The sequence below is a fragment of the Sceloporus undulatus genome, chromosome 5 (assembly GCF_019175285.1).
Source record: "Sceloporus undulatus isolate JIND9_A2432 ecotype Alabama chromosome 5, SceUnd_v1.1, whole genome shotgun sequence".
NCBI lineage: Eukaryota > Metazoa > Chordata > Lepidosauria > Squamata > Phrynosomatidae > Sceloporus > Sceloporus undulatus.
The window spans coordinates 147,912,790-147,935,840 of record NC_056526.1 but is presented as its reverse complement, the minus strand read 5'-3'; the positions used below and the strand labels follow the sequence as shown (position 1 = coordinate 147,935,840).

Sequence of the window (23,051 nt, the reverse complement as noted above, 5' to 3'; positions counted from 1 at the left end):
ACTTCTCCTTTAAGCACCATCATATATCCCAGCTGTCTACTGCTACAATGGCCTGCCACCAGGAGAGACTGGAGAACACTTTGTCCAAAGGATTTAATGTACTATCCCATATCATAAGAAAGCCGGTATGGTATTGTGGTTTCACTGCTAGACTACATGTCTGGAGACCAGAATCCCCACTTGGACATGGAAACCTACATTATCCCAGTCTTAAAGGAAGGCTGTTCAATTCCAGTTGTGTTTCACTTTGGTAGATGCTTTTCAAAATATTTGTTCATTCTGTGGTGAATGTTCTAAAACTGAAAAGGCCATTTACAAAACTAGAACTTTTGATTAGAAAGCTAAAAATATGAAATGCTTTTGTCAATATCATGTGTTTCCTGAGTATAAGAGTCAGTATAAATGCTTATATAGCCTGTGATATATATAATACTCTCCTGATGCCTTGGAAGTTTAACTTTCACAGTTGACCCCATAAGCACAGCATGCTAAAACACAGTTTAGCACACAGCTTGGAGATGTTATGACTGTTTTCTTTGTGTCAGGGAAAGATGAGAAGTTCACACCAGATGACATGGCAAATTGTGATTAATCAAACTTGAAAGAAAAAGCTTTTGAGCTCCTTTCAATGTGTGGAGGAAGAAAGAAAGCATAAAAGTCTGAGACTCATTGCAGCCTTTTGCTACTCATACACATTGTGCTTAACTGCAGTTGACCATGACATATGAGTGAAGCCAACAACAGAAATCTTTAGCCTATCATGACACAGCTCCAACTGCAGATAGAAAAGCATCCCACTGAAGTCAGCAGGATAAAGTAAATGTTATATACGAACACCAGACATTATGTGCTGAGGAATTTCTAATCAACATCCCATTCCACCAATTTTTTTTCCAGGCTCACTGGTTTCTTCAACATCTGCAACTACATTAATGTGCAGTGCTACTTTCTGCAACCCATAAAACAGTAATCATCATCTGTCTTCACTGAAGCATCCAATCACATATGATTTTAAATAGGAATTATTTATGCTAAGTTAGATTTGTTTTATTAGTCATGGCTTTTATTCAGTTCATTTCAGCATCTGAGCCGTTTCTTCATGAGGTTATCAGAACATGACTAGGAGTTGCATTACAGCATTTTAATCTTGTCACTATAGGCATAATGTTCCATACCTGTTACTGTCATATTTCCAGGAACAGCAGTCTCATTAGACAGGAGATCTTTTGAATTGGAAGTGAACGGTGATTGTCTAAATGTATCTTCAGAAAAAAAAGGGCTGAAGGACAAGAAATCATTTTTAATGTAAGTAGACAAAACACTAATTATGCTATCGATTATACTAATGCAGAGTTAAATAGATTTTCTGCTTCTGATTATAAATACATTGCTCAGAGGTGTACAGCCTAGAAAAAGTTAAAATACTTTATAACTAAAGATTTAAATTAAATTTTCAGTCTTCTGCAAAATGATTCAAAATCATCATTAGTAAATTGTTAGTTGGTATCTATTCATGTTCAAACATAACAAAATGGAAAAACTCAAGACTTATCAAAAACAATTTGGAAAGAAATAAAAGATTTGGCATATTTAGAAAAGAGCTATGTGGAACTTAAATTAGTTGTGATTAACTTAACTAGAAATGTGTAGAAATATACCTGCTGTTAACTAACATGGATTGCAGTGGGACTGCTCTAAGTATGATTAAATCTGGTTGCAGCCCATGTATTTTTTTTAAAGATAACAACAATGACATCGTAATTTGTTACGTAGACACCATCATTTTTCCAGCCTCCAGTTTTGAACAAATGTCACTTTTCATGGTCTATGCTAAGGTTTAGAAAAATAGTTCTACCAGAGAGATTTTAAGGAGACATGAATATTCACGAAGTCCAGTGATGCTTATGCAAAGAAATTTCAGGACATGGCACAGTATATCAGATTTTATGGAGTGCCACACTGCAAAGAGAGATCAGGCTTCAGACATATATGCCAGCACCATGCATAAGCCAAGTCATTTCAGTTGGGGAGGATACCATAAATGTCACTATAAAGATAGACACATCCTGCTCAACTATTTTTCTATATGGAGAATGAAGATACTTTTCCAAACATTGTGAAACAAAAAGAGGTTCTCCATTGTCTACAGTAGTGAGAAGCTGATCTCTCAGGTAAAATGTATTTTAACACTGAGGAACCTTTTGAAGTTAAGTGTTTGTGTCACAGTTATTTCCCACATCTTTGGTTGAGCTAATACATTTGGTTTGTTACTCAAGGAAATAATTTACGTAGTAACAAGAAGGTCTGGGAGCAAAAGCATTACTAACTTAACTGAACAGTTTGTATGCCTTTTTACACTGCTTATTTCTTGAGCTAATTTTTACTTAGACCAAAACAAGGGACGGGAAACTTCTGCTCATAGGCAGGACAAGTAAAATTTGGCATATGCATGATGAAAATTTTGAGTAATATGTTGCACATGAGCAGTGCCTTGAATTATGAGCTAAAATAATGGGAATGAGACTTGAGAATGAATTCACAATAGAATCTGAACATAAATGGCCCAACAGCTATATATTTTCACCCAGAATGCTAGTTTTGAGGGAGCACAATGGCCTGAATTCTGTTGCTAAGCCTATCTAAAGTAGACTCATTGAATCAATGTACGGTAATTTACTTATGTGTTGTCTTACCATTCAACAATTCATTGAAAGAGTCGACTCTAATTAGGACTAACCAACAGGATTCCAATCTCTGTCTCCACATGTCATCTTGATTTCAGATTCAAACACGATAATTTTGTAAAATAATGTAGCTAGTTTGATAAAATGATCTGAGCATGTCACATCCACAACACAGCACATCTTAAGTTACTTCTGCTATTGGACACTAACTGAGTGTGTTGAGTTCATTCCTTAGACATCTGGCTGCCTGCAAGTAGCAGAAAGACTAGTTTGCTACCAGAATTAACTGAGCTAGTAAAATTGGAAAGTGTCTTGAATTCAAAAAGGAATCCTACAGCACCATCCATTTGGTAGCCATGAGTCTAGAGTGCATCCAGACTGATTAAAAAGACCAAAAAGTCCCAGATTTTGTTCTTGTTTTTTTCTGATTTTATTTTAGAGATCCATACATGTTTATCCCAGAATATTTCTCTCAGCTCTCGGTACAATCAGAGACGTTTTATACCAGCTCCTTGGGCTGAATTATGTTAACCCAGTATAAAACTGGAAAAATCAGAAACAAAATCTGAGACTTTTCAAACAGTCTGAATATAACCTAGGTAAAGTTATTAAACAAGTGGTGCTGTACCTCTTGTTTTCCAGGGTCTGGAAGATCTTCAGGTTTTCTAATATAAAGTGAGTCTGAAGAAACTCTTTCCGTTTCTGCTTTCAGAACACTAGTTCACCATTGTCACTGAGCATGCTTACAAGTGGACACCTCTCAAAGTGTTTATGTTGTAATAGCTGCTTAGTAAGTCAGACTCAGAGCCTGGGAAAGTTATTCATTTAAAATGCAGAATTCTCTAGATGAGGGGATTCCAGAAGCTATAGCCCAAAAGTAGCTTTTCCAAGCTTCACCTAGATTTCCTAGCATACCCTGGGAAACTGTAATCTTGCCTTGTTCTGCTCAACATCCTTAAGAGCCAGGGCAATGTTTTCATATTTCCTAGCTTTTTCCTTCTAGGATAATCTTCACTGAACAAAAGGTTTCAGGGAGAGACATGTGGCCAGAGAAATTATCACATGGCATCAGAATTACTACCAGTCTCAACAATGAACATGTGTGACACGAGAAAGACAGAATTTTAAGCAGGAGTGAGACACATGCAGCCTTCCAGATGCTGGTTGATTGCAACTCCCAGAAGCCCTAGGCAACACAGCTAATGGTGGGGAATGCTGGAAGAAGCATTTCAACATCAACTGAAAGACCACATGAATTCCACACTGACTTAAATCTTAACTTTATTAGCTTAATCTGTAGTATAAAACTACAGCCCCCCTTTTTTTCTCCCTTTGAAAATTTAGAGGATGATTGTTACTGGGACCATATCATGCAGGGAGGTGGAGCTTATCTTATATTCCCCTAGCTGTCATCTAACACCCTAGGTACCTGTCTAGCAGCTTGAAGGGAAAAATGGTTTTCATAGGCATTTAAGAAACTTTTCCCTTAGACTACATCAGGAGAGATGGAAGGTGCTCTTGCTTAGACTGCTGCTGAAGAGACGAGAGTAATCAACCTTCCTTCCACATGCAGTGTGGTCCCATTAACTGTCCCTCCTGCACTTGTAATTACTGAAGGGGATAAGAATGGTTTGAGCATTGGAATATGACTCCAGAGATCAGGATTCAATTCGCCACTCAGCCATAGAAACCCATAGGATGACCCCTGGGCTAAGTCACACTCTTTCCGTCCAAAGAAATGATGTGACACGATTATCTTAGATTTGCCATCTCGATCAGAAAAACAAAGGATTGGAAGATTTAGTGGTTATCTATGTAAACTACATTTGTATAAGATATAGTAGGGTATATATAACGTTTGGAAATTATAGTTTAGTTAATATAGTGAAGGAGATAGCTATAAACGAGATAGCTAGATATAAGAGAGTATTCTGCTTTACTTATCTAAAAAGTGGTAGAAGCGATTTATAAGTGGGAGTGAATGTGAAATGAGTGAGAGAATAGAGAGAAAGATTAGTTTAGAAAGGAAATGGCAAATCATTTGACTGATATAAGAGAAATTAGAATGCAAGATAAGAAGAAACAGTGAAAACAAATATTCATGATAAAGAGAAAGAAGATAAGAAAGAGAAAGAAGAAGACTTGGGATATTTTTATAATATATTTTTAGATATTCAATCATGAGTTTGCCTAGATGAAGAAGAATGCCTGTATTGACTCAAATGAGTGTACTGTTTATTTTAAAAATCAATAAAACTTTATTAAAAAAAAGATTTGCCATAACCTAGAAACTATTTGAAGGCACACAAGAACAATGGAATAATTATTTTGCTAAAAGAGCCAACATGGCATGATGGTTTGAGTGTTGAACTACTGTTGTTTTATTTGTTGTAAGGTGCCATTTACATGGATGATGCTATATAAATAAATAAATATATTTTAAAAACCATGCCTCTGGAGACCAGGGTTTGATTCCCAGCTTGGCCATTAAACCTACTGCGTGACCTTGGGCAAATCATATGCCCTCAGCCTCAGAAGGCAATGACAAACCTTCTCTAAACAAATCCTGCCAAGTAAACTCCATAATAGGGTCACCTTAGGGTTGCCATAAGTTGGAAAGGCACACAACAACAATCATCAGCCTCTAAGAAAATGAGATTTTCATACCACTATCATCCTGTGTTATAGAAGCACATTCTAATTTTTTTTTCATGTTGTACCATTAGAATCCTAAGATTTATAAGTACATCACAAATGTACCAATGCCAGTCCTGTTGATTTATTTCCAGAGCCTGGCCAACATAGTGAACCTATTGATTGAATTTTTAATCAAATGTCAAGCTGAAATATTATCAACTGATCACATAAATGTAGAGGGCATGATCCAGCCAAACTTAAGCACTTTTAATTCTCATTAAAGGTTCATCTTTAAATTGATGTAACTTAAAAATGCTTCACTTTGGCCAGATAACACAGCACACACATTTTCATTTTACAGATGGATTTCAAAATCTGAAAAATAATTCAAAATACATCAATACTAAGCTTCTATAACAGATTATCATTTTATATGTGCATTACATTCATGTTCTTCTTTGCACTACTACAGATAACATCTTACCTGGTTGTAACTGCAATGGTATTATCTTTACAGTGATTGTGCTCTTTGCTCACTTTTTCTGTAGGAAAAAAAGTATTTTTGAAAGTCAAGACCAATAAACCACCCTACTTTGGAAGTTTTAGCTTTGGCCATTTTTGAAAGACAAAACTATATTTGTATGGATTTATTAACTTATCTAAATTGTTTCTTTAGCCTCTCATTCAAATTATAGATGCATATATCAATATTTTTCTGGCGCTCCCTATTTCAGTTGTATTTAAGTGTATTTTTGATTGGTGATTTCTCTATGTCCTCTTAAACATTTTCTACAGCATATATTTTCTTATATGTTATAGCCCTGGAGGAAAATCAAACCCTTTTGTGATACAAATGTGGCCCTTTCAATTTCCCTAGACGGTCACATCCTCTTTCCCATGACCCCCCAGTTTTGTCTTTTCTATCTTTTGTATTTTTCATTCTTCTAAAGTTTGAAATGCCTCTCCAAAGGCTTAGTCACCAACAGTAAGACCTTAAACAAGAAATCTGAAGAAAGCTAGATATGGAAAGGAAGCTACAAAAGAGGTAGATAACAATATCATCAAAATCAGGATTATTCATGCCATAGTATTTCTAGTTTCTAAATATGGGTGTGAAAGCTGGACTGTGAAGAAAGCTGATAGGAAGAAAACCAACTCTTTGGAAATGAAGTGTTGGAGCTGGGCTCTATGGATACCATGGACTGACAAAATTACCAGTATATGGATCCCAGAACAAATCTAGCCTGAACTCTTAGACCTGAGTAGTGCTTTTGTGACCAGGGCTCATGGAGGTCTCTCATTCATGGGGTTACCACAGATCAAAGCTAACCTGATGGCAAATAACAACAAACAACAACAACAATGGATTAATCCCACCTTTTTTTTACTTTGGACCTGGCTACCTCTGGAATGCAGCCACCCCTGAAATTCATTGTAATTAAATCTGAAAAACATTCCTGGCCCTTGTGCTACAGGAACTGATGAAAGTTGGGAAAGCAGGATAACATGGTAAAAGAAATGAATGCTAAGTATCTATCCATACATATTTGAGAACAGCTTTCCACTATCTGTCACCCTGTGTGTTGGACTACAATTTAAATTACTTCCAGCAGGCATAGTCATTAGCCAGTTATCTGACTGGGAAATATTAATGTAAAGTCATAGAAGAAGAAGGCGCACTAGGAACCATCTGTGGCTCATGGCTCTCACTGCAGGTAACCTCCCAAAATCATACTTCACATATGCAGCAAAAGTGAAATGAAAAAAAGACAGTGCTTCATATTTTCCTTGTTTCTAGGTAGTGCATGGACATATTTTTACTCAGCTAATTAATTACTCTGATAGGAATGTAGTCCTCCCCTATTTTTTCCTTAACTCCCTCTTAGCAGATGACAGGAAATATTTTATTTTGCTTATTGAAAATAATATTTAGCTCTGCATATAGTTCAAATGTTCCAGTCCGGCCATGACTGAAAACTTGCTTGTTCAAAACTTTGAGGGAACAAGGGAGTTTCTAGAGCTGTCTTCTTTTCCCTCCCTCATATCTGCATATCAGGAAGAGAGAATGGCAATGAACCCTTTTTAAGGAACAACACCTCATGGGATGAACAAGCACCATACAAAGGCTGGCTCTACCACTGTAATGGCCAGGTGTTTTACCTGTTAGGCAGAGTAAGACATATACTTCAGGAGGGAGAACTTGGGTGATATAAAAGGACAGAAAATTTTAAATGATTTACATGGTTATTACTGTATTCTTTCTAACATGAAAGGTGACAGCTCTTTGAGTACTGCAGGTTGAATATTCCTTATCCGAAATGCTTGGGACCAGAAGTGTGGGGGGTTTTCAGATTCTTTGGATTTTGATATATTTGTATATATACATAATGAGGTAGCCAAGTCTAAACATGAAATTCATTTATGTTTTGTACACATCTTATACACAGAGCATGAATGTAATTGTATACATATTTTTAATTATTTTGTGTATGGAACAAAGTTTGCATGCATTGAACCATTAGAAAGCAAAGTTGTCACTATCTCAGCCACTCATGTGGATGATTTTGCAGTATTTCGGATTTTGGAATTCCAGATAAGGGATACTCAACATGTATATATTTTAATTGCAGTGAATACAGAACACTACAATTGTTTCTCTGTATCCACAGATTCAACCATCCACAGCTTGAAAATATTTTTTTAAAAATCAAAGCAAAGCTTGATTTTGTCAGTTAATGTATAATATGCCATTATACTTAGTGGGATTCAAGCATCCACAGATTTTGTTACACACTGGGGGATCCTGGAAGCAAACCCCAGCAGATACCAAGGGCTCACTATATTTGCTGTTTTGTCTCCAGCACAATGTTTCAGAGTGACATGTATTGCTGATTGTCTGTATGACAGGCCCAAAATAAACTTACAACCTCAACGCAAAAGGGCTTACTTGCAAGCATGTTAACAAGATTGCACTCTGGATTTGTAGTCTAGAGTGTAACATAATTTTTGACTTTTTGCTGCTACAAAGTGAACAAGGTTTATTCTCTCAGCTTTACAGCATGCTTCGAGGAACATTCACTAGAAATGTCCCAGTGTGTTTAACAGTGCAATCCTATACATCAGGCAAAGCCCACCTATGGCTTCTTATGTTTCTCCAGATGTTTTGGACTACAGCTTTCACGAGGCATTGGGACGTGTAGTCCAAAACGTCTGCAGGGCAACAGACTATCTATCCTTATTATGCTTAGAAGTAAGCCCCACGAGTTGAATTTAATTAATTCATTTATTTTATTTATTTTGTTTATTTATATGCCACATTTCTCCTAAATTAGGACCTTAGGTGGCTCACAAAAGAATAAGCTAAAACAATACAATTTTAAAACACAACTAAACTGATCATATTAAATTAACATATTTAAAACAATATAAAATCATCAAAAAGCATATAAAAGTTTTTTTTAAAAAAGCACCCTTCCTCCCATAAAAAGTCTCCTTGCAAGCCATTACATATTAAAAGCATGCTTAAACAGAAACATTTTGCTTGCTGGTGGAAGGAGAACAGTGAGGGGGGCCCGTCCAGCTTCCCATGGGTGGGAGCAGCCACTGAGAAGGCTCTCTCTCATGTCTTCACCAGGGAGCCTGTGATGGTGGCAGCATTGAGAGAAAGCCGTTCCCTGTTGACCTTAGGACTCTGATAGGTTCTTATGGAGAGATGTGGTCTTTCAGATAGTCTGGAATGAACCTTACTTGCAAGTAAGCTTAATGTTCTTAAAAGAACTGTAACCTCTTAGTCCAACACATAGAAATTCAGAATGTAACAATATCAAAGAAGTATATACTGTGAGCCTGGAATTACTTTATTTACCTGATAACTGAAAAAAGTAGCTCCGAAGCCATCTTCACTGATATATCTTGGCTGAAGAGGTTTCTCTCAGGGAGTACTCGTCCTTCTGGTATCTTTTGTATATGTTCAGTTATCTCTTGCCTGAGTAAAGTGCTATAACTGATGTTTTGGCTCGGTGAAACTGAAGCTTGGGAATCATGAATGTCAACTTCCATTGGCTCTTCTTTAATCTTTATTGTCTGTGATTCCTTGTAACTTTCCGCTGTAAATATGGAATGGAGGAGGGGGAATACATCTAATTAAATGCATCTAATTCATCTAATTAAAAACATTAATTTAAAAATTATGAGTAACATATACTGGTTTCATATATTGTTCCTGAACAATATAATCACGTAACAGCACCAGCAATATGTATTTGGCAAATATCTGAATAAAATAATTTGCAAAATCAAGTAGCGATGTTGGTTCAGTTTCTTTCATTTTGTTCTGTGAGGAGAATTAAAAAAAAAACCTAACAAATACATAATAATATGTTGTATAGAACACAAAGATATACACATACTGCAGTTTTCTAAGACCAAGTAAAATTTATGATTGTAGGGATATTTAGATTCCCAATGAAGAAATGTGTTACTCACAGACATTGATAACTATAAATAATATTTATTTTTACAAAATACATATACTGAAGCAGAATGCCTATTAAAAATGAATAATTTCAAAGTCAAAGACCAGCTCCCAATTTATCTGAAAAAGTTATTTGTTGATTTTCAGCCATAGTGCACAGGATGGCTTTGGCTTACATAGCAGATAATAAGAGAATTCCTCTGTGTGTGTTTGTGTGTATCTCTCTCTCCCTCACACACAAAAAGTCCATGCAGGTATAATCAACTCAATGAATCTACATTATTTGCCATGAAACAATGTAAAGTGGTACATAGAATGATGGATAATAAAAGGAAATAATTTTATTTTAAAAAATTGTACCTATCCTGAAAAATTATTCTTGAGTCACACCAGGGTTTGTTCCTTTTCTACTGTGTCCCTCTCCAATTTTGTACACATTCATTTTAAGACCTTGCTGTCTTTCATTCGAGAAAAGGACACAGAAGTCTAAAAGAACAGCTTTCTTACATTCTCACTGCAATTCTTGGACTATTATCTGTGGCTGAAAAATTCTTTAGTTTTGAGTGCAGGCGAAGTGACCATTCCCTTTTGAAGTATTAGTTCCCCTTCACTTCAAAGAGATGTCAAAGGTGGTACTTCAAGGAAACTTGACCATGACACTCACCTCAGAAAAAGAAAAAGCTTGTAAGGTAGGTGGTCCACTCTGAAATTCAACTTTGCTTTTAGAAATTGATCAATGATCTGGTTCAAGAATCCCACAGAATGTCAGTCAAAACAATCAACTGAGGAATGGAATAGGATTAAAGTAGGAAAGAAGGAAAAAAATAGGGAAATGCTTATGGAATTTCTGCAACTTTGCAGGTGAGTCTAGCAAGTTCTTTTGAATAGATGTTTGTTCCTGATCTATGACTTGTTATTCCCATTTACGGCTTTGTTGTATCCTTCTCTCTTCAGTAGAGAGAGCTGGTCTCTTGGGGTGGCGATGGTGATGTATATGTATTAGTTCTCCATTGCAATGTTTATTTTGCAGCACAGTCCAGATTGAACAGCTCTGTTGTTCTAGGCACAGTATGAACAGAATATCACTGGAACAGGAGAGTTGGTACCTTGTCTCAAACCTGTGCCTAATTATCTCCACAGAGCAATTCCAGAACTTTACATCTACTAGTGATAAGGACTTCATTTAGTGTGTGTGTATGTGCGTGTGTGTGCATGCATGTATGCATGTATAAATGTTTATCAGCTTCAGCTGCCATGACTGGTTCTGGAAGGCACCCAGCCTTTCTATATCAGTGTTTACTATTCAACGGGGTGGGGGTGGGGAATCTAAGGCAGTATGCAGTTATCTGTTTCATTCTTTGTTATGACAACATTATTCTCAACTCTCCATGCTCTCTTGAGTACACTGAAAATAATTACTCCCAATGAAATCAATGAAACTTCAGCAAGCAATAAATTCTTTTCAAAGAGACCAGTACAGAATAATCCTACATATTGTTGTTGATAACATCAAGTCGATTTTGAGTTATGGCAACTCTATGAATGAGATACCTCCAACTCACCCTATCATCAACCGCTCTGATCAGGTCTTGCACACTTAGGACCTGGCTTCTTTCATTCAATCTTTCCATTTGGAATGTGGGCTTCCTCTTTTCCTACTGCCTTCTACTTAGCTAAGCTGTATTCTAGTTATGTTGGCTTCTGGAGATTTCAGGTTTGATTTGTTCTCTCTTGTGTGCCTTCAGGTCATTTCTGACTTACAGGGATCTTAAGGCAACTGGGTTTTCTGGGGATGAGAATTTGTGACCCGTCCAAGGTCACTCAGTGGGCTTTCAAGTCTGAGCACAGAACTGAAGCCTAATCTCCAGAGTTGTAGTCAAATGCTCAAACCACTACACCATGCTGGCTTTCTTGATTTGTTCTAGGAGCCATTTATTTGTTCTGTATCCACAGAACTCTTCTCTAGCACCATATCTCAAATGAGTTTATTTTCTTCATATTGGCTTTCTTCAGTGTCCAGCCTTCACAACAATAAATAGAAATGAGAAATAAGATGGCATGGACCCTCCTAGCTTTACTATTCAGTATGCAAAGGGCTCTTGTAGCACGTTTGAGACTAACTGAAAGAAAGAAGTTGATAGCATGAGCATTCGTAGACTTGAACTTACTTCTCAATGCATGTTTGGCACTTGAGGAAGTAGGTTCAAGTTGCGTTAAGCTCATGCTATCAACTTCTTCCTTTCAGTTAGTCTCAAAGGTGCTACAAGAGCCCTTTGAATACTGATTTTCCAGAATAACACAGCTATGTTTTTCAATTCTACCAATTTAGTATTCAATTATGTATCTTTACACTTCAGCATCTGGTCTAGTTACTTCATAGCTGCCCTTCTAAGTCCTAGTCTTCTTCTGATTTCTTGACTGCAGTCTTCATCATGGTTAATGACTGAGCCAAGATATGGAAAATCTTTAACTATTTCAATGTCTTCATTATCCACTCAAGTTATGTAAATTATCTGTGGCCATTATTTTTGTTTTCTTAACATTCAGTCCTACATATATTCACTCAGAAATGTGTCCATTTGCACTTAATGGGGCTTATTCACAGGTTAAACAGGTACAGGATTCTGACTGGACTTTCAACCAGCACTCATTGTTCAAAAATTGTTTTAATTGTATTTTGAATACTCTCAAGGCACAATTAAAACTATTAATACCAAAAGCAATACACACAAAGAAAAAACTAACACTTCATAAAGGTTTTAAAATTTAAGAAAGACAACATAATTTAGTCTGTCCAAGACTCTTTAGAAACGACTTGGATAAAAGAATAGGGGGCATGTTTATCAAATTTGAAGATGACACAAAATAAGGAGGAATAGCTAATACCCCAGAGAGGACAGGATGAAAATTCAAAATGACCTAAAGAGATTAGAATGCTGAGCCAAAACTAACAAAATGAATTTCAACATGGAGAAATCTAAGGTACTGCACTTAGGGGGGGGGGATGAAATGCATAGATATAGAATGGGGAAAACCTGTCTTAACGAGACTATGTGTGAAAGTGATCGAGGAGTCCTAGCAGACCACAAGTTAACATGAGTGAGCAGTGTGATGTGACAGCTAAAAAGGCCGATATGATTCTAGGTTGCATCAATAGAAGTATAGTGTCTAAATCAAGGGAGGTAATAGTGCCATTCTATTCTGATTTGGTCAGGTCTCACCTGGAATAATGTGTCCAGTTCTGGGAACCACAATTCAAGAGTGATATTGACAAGCTGGAGAGTGTCCAGAGGAGGGGGGCCAAAATGGTGAAGGTTCTGGAAACCATAAAGACTTAGAGAGCTGGGCATGTTTATCCTGGAGAAGAGACAGTTAAGAGGTGATATGATAGCCCTGTTTAAGTATTTGAAAGGATGTCATATTGAGGATGGAGCAAGCTTGTTTTCTGCTGCTCCTGAGAACAGGACCTGGAACAATGGATGCAAGCTACAGGAAGAGATTCCACCTAAACATTAGGAGGAACTTCCTAACAATAAGAGCTGTTCGACAGTGGAACACTCTCTCTCGAAGTGCGGTGGAGTCTCCTGCTTTGGAGGTTTTTAAACAGAGGCTGGATGGCCACCTTTGGGGATGCTTTGATTGTGAGTTCCTGCATGGCAAGGGGTTGGACTGGATGGCCCTTGTGGTCTCTTCCAACTCTTATGATTTTATGAAAGGTGTTCATCATTTTAGAGTCTAAGCGAGAGAAAATGAATTACAGCATTCAGAACTTGAGATACTATAGAATAACACTGCCACCTGGCCATTATTCAAATGGTACAAATTACAGACATGATGACTCTGAGCCAAAGGTATAAATGGTCTCTAGTGAAATGTATTGTTTGAGCTGACCTTAAGAGAAACATAAGCTCTATCAATAGGGATTAATTTGTGGCAGCTGATTTACACACTGATTTGATGCCTACAGTTAATGAACTATGGAAATCCATGTATAAACTAATGTATAGCTTGGAAAAGTTACTTTAAGGTTAAAATCAAAGGAGATGGTTGTCTTTGTTCAACAAAATCAAATATTAATAAGGAATGTAACATGATTTCAACATGCAGAATGTTTTAAATGCCAGAGGACAGATGGTAAAGAAATGACATTCACCAGTTGCTTAGGAATTATCCTCCAGTTAGGGATTTTATCCATTTGTCCTAGGAGTTTTGTTTTTGTCTTCAGTTTTTGAGCCACCCATTTTTTTGTGTCTTCTGAAATATCTTTGAGTCAACCTATGCTTCTTAGACTATCCCATCTATTGTTTTCATTGCTGACAGGATAAGTTATGCTATGTCATAATACCCTGTGATCACTTTACAAAGTTGTGGAATGATGGTGGTGCTGGCGATAGATATATGTTTGTAGAAATTTAAATGCCAGCAACAGTAGTTTAGAGAGGTAGGTATGGGCTGTCATTACATTTTTTTTTTAGAAATTGTAGGAAAAGAATAATTATATCAGCTTGAGGAGCCACTTGTATATTATTGTTAAAAGTAGCTGACAGATGAAATAGCACCTTCATTTGTTTTACTCTTGCTGTGTGCCATGAAGTTGTCCATCCGTGTTGTCAACATTTTATAGTGTTCTGGCCCAGCTTCAAGACAAAGTGGTGGAGGTCAAATCCAGATGCTTCCCTTGCATCAGAACAGGTGATAGGCTGCGAGGCAGCCAATGATCTCACTGGCTTCAGACACTAATAACACAAAATACCATCTTCCCAATCACATCCTGGTAAGACATGAAGGTGAAAGAAAAGTGTGCATGTGCTGGGGGAGTAGAATATTTGCATTACTAGCTTCTGGAAACTTTGTTTCATCCACAGCCACTGCTCACACTACTCACTTCCACTTGTTCCCTTGCAATGTGCCCTCACAATCTGTTCCTCCCTTGCTTTTGCACTCCATTGCTTGCACTGCTCACTCTCCCTTCCCTCCTACTCCATCTCTTGCCTCACTTCACACTCTTGCAATTCACTCAACTGCTCAGATCCTACTCCTTGTTCCACACTGCTGCAGGTCCTCAGCATGTATCCTCCCTTGCAGGTTGTACTCTGCAGTTCACACTGCTCACCCTTCTCTTCTTTTTCCTCCCTCATTTTGCTCCCTCACAGTGTATCCTTTCCTTGCTTTTGTGTTCCACTGTTCGCATCACTCACTCTTCCATCCTTTACACCTGAAAAGCAGAAGCAGATTTACTGAAATTGAAAAAAAAATTGAAAGGGAAATGACTATACTTTTTGTCTCACATTATGGCTCCTACAATGACTAGAAAATTTTTATTCTTAAATGAAAGCTTGGAATCTAGGCCAGATGATGCTCCAAACCTGCAACAGGTAGCATACCTAGAACTGGATAACAACTGGTCACTGGGAGGTATGGAAACCTTACCCCAAGGGAAACCAGAAAGATTTCCTGTTTTTTTTTCTTTTCTTTATTCTCATGGCGCCAACACTCTGGCTGAAAATAAGGCATCTTAAACAAGCAAACCACTTCTAAAACTGCATGGTTAAATGTATGGGGTATGTTTGCAATCCCATGCAAAATGATCAGTATCCTCATTTCTTGGGGAGGGGGGGAGAGTCCCAGAACTGTAATCCCCTTCATTTCCTATCTACTACACCACCACCACCATCACACAGTTCTGTTCTATCTGAGTGCTAGAATAATTGAACAGTCCTAAAACTGCCCTTTCTTCAGTCATAATTTTGATATCCATAAAAGAAAGGGATTGGTTGAAAGGAAGAAATGGGTTGATTCACGTATCAAATAACATTGAGCTGTGTGTTTTTCTGAAGTACATTTCGGTTCATAAATTTTAAGCACACCTTTTAATAAATACAAATTGCCTGAGTTGAACAACCCCTTATGTCTAAGTGAGAGAAAATGAATTACAGCATTCAGAACAATATGTAGAGAAGATGTAATATGAGATTTAAAATGTATTCATTTGAGCAAACAATGTTGTTTATTTGATGTTGCTGTGTACCTTCAAGTCATTTCTGACTTATGGAGACCCTATTTTTTTTAGGGGGGGGGTTGGCAAGATATGCTCAAAGGAGGTTTGCCATTGCCTTCACCTAAAGCTGAGTGTGTGTGACTTGTCCAAGATCACCCAATGGATTTCATGGCTATGCTGGGAATCAAACCCTGGTCTCTAAGTCCAATACTCAAACCATTATGTCACACTGGCTCTCAAACAATAGTTAGTAATTATTAAACCAGTAAACTAATACATGACAATTCCCTATGTGGATGTTACTTTGCTGAAGGAAACATACATGCAAAGAGCATGTACACTGTCATACATGACAATCAGCAACAGACTTATCTTCTCCTTGTTTGGAGGTCTTTAAGCAGAGGTTGGATGGCCATCTGTCGGGGATGCTTTGATTGAGATTGTCTGCATGGCAGGGGGTTGGACTGGATGGCCCTTGTGGTCTCTTCCAACTCTATGATTCTATCTACTCAAAGTGCATGAATGGCGGGAAACTGTGACTGGCCATAGTTTTCCAATACACATACAGTATATGCACATAGAACTAAATGGATACATGGACATTCATGATATGTAACAGTATATACATAGCCTTTATATATGGATTTCCTATACAGAAGAAATAAACAGAGGAAGTAGTGATGCATAAAACAGCCTTTGAATAGTCCTGCCTTTGAAACAGTAAGGCATTTGTACAGTTTCGGAACCCTACTGTTTTCTCTGTTTGAACTTCAGCTCTCCATCATTTCACCTCTGCCTCAGTGAAGCCAGTAACATACTAACACACCACTTTCATTTACTTCCATTTTTATCCCCACTCATCTGCTAAATGTCAAGTGAAGGCACACATTTTGCTATGAAGGATGTGATTTTTATGACATGTCTTGTGATCAGTGGTACAGTTTCACCTAACAGCTTTCCATGTAGCTTCACAATATAAACCTCATTTTTTCATATATATATATATATATAAAGGAATGAGGTTCATACAGAAGCCACCATTAGCTTAATAAATCCAAATGATGTGCAGCCTATAATCCTGTATACTTGCTGACTTAGAAACAAGGCCTATTGGGTAAAATTGGACTTACATCCAGATAAATGTGTATGCTGTAGGACTGTAGTCCTATTCATTTAAACATTTTGTTCCATTTCTAGTTTGCAGGCTTATACATACAGATAATGTAAAAAGAAGAGGTCTCTCTACTGTATTTAGCATTAACAAGCAACAGCTACCAATAACAAACAAAAGCTCTGCTCTTTTGTGTGTCCTTCAGTATGACAATCATTCTCAAAACCCTGTAAAACCACCACATTTCCAAGCTGTTTGTTTTATTTCAAACTTAAGCAGCTTTTTTTTACCCTGAATTTTCCAGTCAGAAGCATGGTCATACATTTCCTTCTCCTGATCCCTTTCTTAAATTGCCTTTTCCTACAATTCTCTCTTGCCAACACAGCGGGTAAAGGGTAAACCTCCCAAATGCTGTGCATTATGAGTGAACTTGGCTCCTTGGAGGTATGTGCTGCGTATCTTTATCTATGAAAATCTCAGATAACAGAGAGAACAAATGTGTTCCTCAGATGTCTGACCTCTAGAGTTCCGGCACTAGACTCCAAATTTAGGTGCAAGAGTCAAGATGACCTTCGCTGCTCAGCCTTTCTTTCAAAACATTCTTTCTATTTCTGTTTCTGCTCCATGCACAGTTTAATCCTCTCCTCTAATAACACTTCTGGCTAGCATACCTGGACATGACTAGGATACTATAAGGAAATCTGTCATAACACTACATATTCTTTTTCTTGTGTCCAATCGAGATTTTTTACACCAAGAACCACTTCTGCACATCTCAAATTTGATCTCTTTATGTAGCCAAATGAAGTCAGTATAAGATGGTACAATCTTGTGGGATGTGTAACAAGACAGGTGAGAATGCCATTTACAAAGTGGTATGGGTTATTCTATTACTTCAGATCTTTTAACACAAGCTTTGTGTTTTATCCTTTTATGTTTTTGCATCTTGTCAAGTGCCAATTTCATTCACAAAAATAACCATGTGCAATTCTTTAGGTCTTTCATGACAGTTAAACAAAAATTGGTGGGAGGGGTTTCCAGAAACCTGATACACATCATTTCATAACAAATATTTGGTAACTGGTGGTGCTTTTTCATCTTCAAACAAAGGGTGAAATCCATTTGGTGTATTATGTTGCTATAACTATGCTAGCATCGGAAGTGGCAGGAAGAGGAAAAGGCTGTGGGCACAGTGGCTCCAATAAAGTAAGGTACTGGAGAAAGAGGCTACTCAGCTCTGGCAGACCTTGCCCTAAACCCTATGGATTAGTTAAAATAGTGACATACTGAATCAACTGATGAATACTGTAGCAACACACAAGCAAATACCATTTATTTAACAGGGGTCTTGTAACTGAGATGAACAATATGATTTAGGTCCTTGTCTGCCTTCCCTTAAGAGCCAGTGTGGTGTAGTGGTTTGAGCACTGGATTAGGACTCTGAAGATCAGAGGAAATCCACTGGGTGACTCTGGGTGAGTCGTACACTCTGAGCCCTGGAAAACCTTATGATAGGTTCGTCTTAGGGTCAACATAGGTCAGAAACTACTCAAAGGCCCACAACAACAACTGCCTTCCCTTAGCTCTATCTACACTGCACAACCATAACATTTTAAGCTTACTTTAACTGCAATGGTTCCATCATACAGAATCTTGGGACCTGCATTTTGATGAGGTTCTTATAATTCTCTGCCAGAGAATTCCAGTGCTGTAGTTCAGGGGAGTACAATAGAGAATTCTAAGCACCTCCAGAAACTACAAATCCCAGGATTCCACAGAATGGAGCTATGGTAGTTAAAATAGTATCAAAGTGTTATAATTGACCAGTGTGGTTAAAACACTTGCCACCACTGTGTGACCCTGAGACAAATACAACTGCAAGCATAGTGCAATAACAGGAATATTAGAGTTAGTTAAGCAGGTATTAATGTTGATGTCCTCTTGATCCTTGAACTTTATAATAATATACATAAGCAAAACACTTGTTAGCTTGTTTGCCTGAGCTCTGAAATCATTTCAGGAAAAGTCTGCTTTACAATATAGCTACATTTACATTTTACTAGTTCCTCAACTTTACCTTCTTCTGGTTTTGAAGTAATTGCCCTGCTTCTGACGTCCTTGATTACAAAAATAGAACCTTATTATTTCCTTAGCATTCCCCCTAGGCTTTCTCTTTTGCTCCATTTCTGCCTTGTCCTGGGTTTCCTGAAGGGATTTCCTCTACAGGCAGACAAAAGGATATATTGGAAAACAGTTGCCCTGCTGTTTGGAATGGGTAGGTGGAAAACTGTCCAGGATATTCCATAGTTTTAACACACAGCCCAGAAGGGAACATGAATGCCGTCCAAATGCAAGCCCGTAATGATGAAAGACCAGAAAGTGTGATATTTTCAGTGTAATTTATATCCTAATATAGCTACATAGTACTTAGTTCTCCCTCTTTTGACATTTCATATGTGTACCAACATTATTCTGCTCAATGCTTCACAAACAAGGTAATCTTGTAGTCACTTAGGAATATACACTCATCCCTGTACAAGCCCATGAGAATATTGAGGTCATCGGGAGAGGCGCTTCTCTCTGTCCCACTACCCTTTCAGGCGTGTTTGGTGGGAACAAGAGAAAGGGCCTTTTCAGTGGCTACTCCCAAGCTATGGCCCTCCCTCTCCAAGGAGGCCAGAATGGCTCCATCCCTGCTGTCCTTCCAGCGGCTGGTAAAGATATTTTTATGCCGCCAGGCTTTCGTATGACATGGATGCTGTTTTGTTTAAAAATGAGTTTTAAACTTTAAATTTTAATAATGTAATGTTTTTAATTGTTTGAATTGTTTGAATTGTTTTTTAAACTTGTATTTTGCATGTTTTATAGTGTTTTAACTTGGACTGCTTTAGATTTGTTAGTCGCCTTAAGTCTCTGTATTGGGAGGAAGAGGGATATAAATAAACATAATAGTAATAATAATAATATAGAACAAGTGAGAATACTGCTCCATGTAGCTCAGTTTTGCCTACACCAGTGATATCCAATCTTAGGTTTCCAAATGTTGCTGGATTACATCTTCCATTATTCCTTACTCCCAGCCTATTCAGATTGGTAGCAGCTCTCCCGAATTTCAGACAAGCGTCTTTTCCAGACCTTGTTACAGATGGCAAAAACTGAAACCAAGGTCTTTCTCCAGGAAATTCACAGTGTACAAGAGAGATCTGGAGCCTGCCCCTCAAAAGTTTACAATCAAAAATTTGACAAAAGGGTGATTAACAGGTGAAAGGATGGAAAGCCACAACAGAGATAAAAGAAAGGACACCATATATGACTGTTTTAGCTACAGAAAGGGATAGGAACTGGAGTTGTATGGCAAAGGCTTCATGAAGATTTACTTGGATGAGAGACATAGTAATTTTATTAAAGAGCATTTCTGCTCTAGGTCTCTCTCTCTCTTCCTCCACATACACATACTCTGCCTTATGACAATCAGTGCAAGGACCTGCAAAACAGCTTTGGAAGTGGCATTTCACAGGATTCCAAGCACCCAAAGCATTAAAGTAGCAAAGACAGAGTCTTTCTGGGGGAGCTAATTTTCTAAAGAGTCCATTTTGGAACACAATAATAAACAGGGATAACAAACAGAGTTGTCAGTTCAGGATCGCCTTGGCCATGAGGTTTCCAGACCAAAACTTGAGATCTTGTTTACAGCCTCCAAGACTTAGGGACAACCCCTGATGTTGTCATTAAGCGTTTTGCTTTAAATACCAACTGCAGTTGCTCACGACTGGTCATTCAAATGCAGACATCAACATATATACACAGAAAATATTTTTCTGTTGGAAATTAAGACAGAAATCTTAGCTAAGGGAGTTCTTCCCAGATTAAGGTAAAATGAAGCCATTGTGATGCAGAGCAGAGCAGAGAGTGAGCCCTGGTGCCATAATAAGAAGGGAAAGGGTAGCTAACTAAGAAAATCCATAATATCTAATTAACAATTTGTAAACTGCCCTGAGAGAGCATTTTTAAAGAGTGGAGTATATTCCAACAACAACAGATCCCCTGAGAGTCTTTGCAAGCTGCAGCAACAAATCAAATAAGCCTTGGAAACTGTAGCATGCTTCTGCTCTGCTAGATGAACTAGATATCTGCACACTGTTCTTTCTTCTTGCATGGAGCCGAGCCCATCAAAACTGGAAAATTTGTACCCGTCTCCTACCTGGAGATGATCCACAAAGAACTGGAGACTCAGAGCCAGGCCCTGAGGTCTGGTAACCTTATGGCTAAGAAAGATGGGTGAGGAGCATCTTTTAGTCTTGTGAGATTCAAGATCCCATTTCACACCAGAACCCACTGAACCCTAGCACAGGTTACCATAACATGAGAGTATAATTTCCCAATCCTATATTATGGCAATATAATTCCCAACCTCTCTTTGGATGAAGTGGCTTGTGCAAAACAGCATCTCCTGTCTAGACATTCTCAGAGCTTTGAAGGCATTTACAGGCTGAACAAGTAAAGAGCTATAATGGCAAAGCACTATGTACTAGGTCACTGCTTTTAGTTTAAAGTTCTCATTGAAAGTTTACTGAGCACATTTTAAACTGCTTGCACTTTAACATTTTCTCAAATGATCTCATCTTTCAAATTAACATGTTTTTCATTAGATACACATGCAGAAAAAGAGAGAAGGTCATCTGAAATATTTGATGTAATCTCAAAGCTATTTGAAGGCAGATTATCCACCACAATCTAATAAACTTTAAAGTACATTACACTGTGATTAATATGCTAGCTCTGTATGAATATGAACATTTCCCACCGACTACTACCTAGCAGGATATTTAGTCAAGGGGGGAAAAAGCACTCACAAGCTTGAAAAAAAATGTCCCTTTTGGACAAATGGAAAATTGACTACTGTTTCGCACTGCTGTTCTGAAGACATTTTCTCCCCTCTTTCACAGCAAACTGAAGGCAAAAGGTAAAAGCAAATGTTACCTGTATTAGCAGATTAACAATGACATCACAGTAGCCTCTGGGAGGAAAAATAAATCATTATATGTAAGCAGGAGCAGAAAGAAGGCAGATTGGGATCTACTGATAGATCTCTGGATGGTTTGCAGATCAGCAAGGATTTCTGATTACTACATAGTTCCTTAACAATATAATCAACAAAAAGATTTTCCCGAGAAATGTAGCCACAGGAGGGGAGCAAAATGAGAGCACTGCCCACCCACAAAGAAGAATTCTGTATCTCCAATTGAAATTACCTTCTGCCTTCCAATTTCTAGCACTGCAATAATCTAAAACATCAGTTGAGTCTTTAGACTCAAATATAGGCTAGGCATTCAAAGAAAAGGGGTAGGCAAAGTTACCAAGTGAATGCATACAGAGCAAACACAATGGTTCTAGGTATGAATTATTATCAGCACCTCACTCTCTGCAATACTAGAAATTGGGGTGTGAATAAAAAATTCATTTGTGGAACAGAATTCCACCACAGCTATACCCTTGCCTACCACTCTTAAATTATACTACTGGAAGAAGAATGAGCTTTGGCTTGTGGAATGATTAGAAGTGTAAATGTGTTTGGAAGGGCTCTGAGCTTCTTTCAGCTGTGACACACAAAATAAGTTCCAGGATTCCAAATTCTTAAATCTACAGATTTGCAACAAGGTCTGGGTGATGGTCCCCAACCTTCTAGTCAAAAACAAATCAGATGTCACACTTCTGAGATCTGCACTTTCTTCCACTACAAGTTTGGTGGACAAGTTTGACAAACCTTGGAGGGTGTCAAATTTTCACCCCCAGCATCCACCACAGACCACCCAGCCCCAAAACACCCTCTCCCCGCATTAGAAGAAATAAAAAGCACAAGTGCCTTGAGGCTTATGTCTTGGTTTGATTTTTCAATTTGTGATGGGAAAGGATCAGGCTTTCCCTGCCCTGGCTATGGAAACACAAAATGGCTGCTTTAGGCAGCCACCATGTGTGCTTAAACCAATGGGGGGGGTCTGAGGTGGGGGGGGGGGGGGGGGGGGGGGGACAGGTAGGCTGATTAAGTGAGTTGGTGCTGCTCAAAAAAAAACTCACCTCAGAAAACTTAGTCCATGGTCTTTAAGCTATGCTATATATACTGGCCATTTTCTAGAGGGGTAGCTATGC

The 23,051-nt window shown here is 38.0% G+C and overlaps 1 protein-coding gene across 1 annotated transcript in view; it reads right to left on the bottom strand.

The window, feature by feature from the left end:
• The window catches only part of ZNF827 (zinc finger protein 827), a 115,763-nt gene that overhangs the window by 45,579 nt on the left and 47,133 nt on the right, over positions 1 to 23,051 (bottom strand). Inside the window, exons 6-8 of the mRNA XM_042469675.1 lie at positions 9,193 to 9,427; positions 5,806 to 5,868; positions 1,176 to 1,279 (exon numbers count right to left, since the gene is read on the bottom strand). Of these exons, the coding sequence (XP_042325609.1) occupies positions 1,176 to 1,279; positions 5,806 to 5,868; positions 9,193 to 9,427 (402 nt within the window). The remainder of the gene's footprint in view (positions 1 to 1,175; positions 1,280 to 5,805; positions 5,869 to 9,192; positions 9,428 to 23,051) is intronic.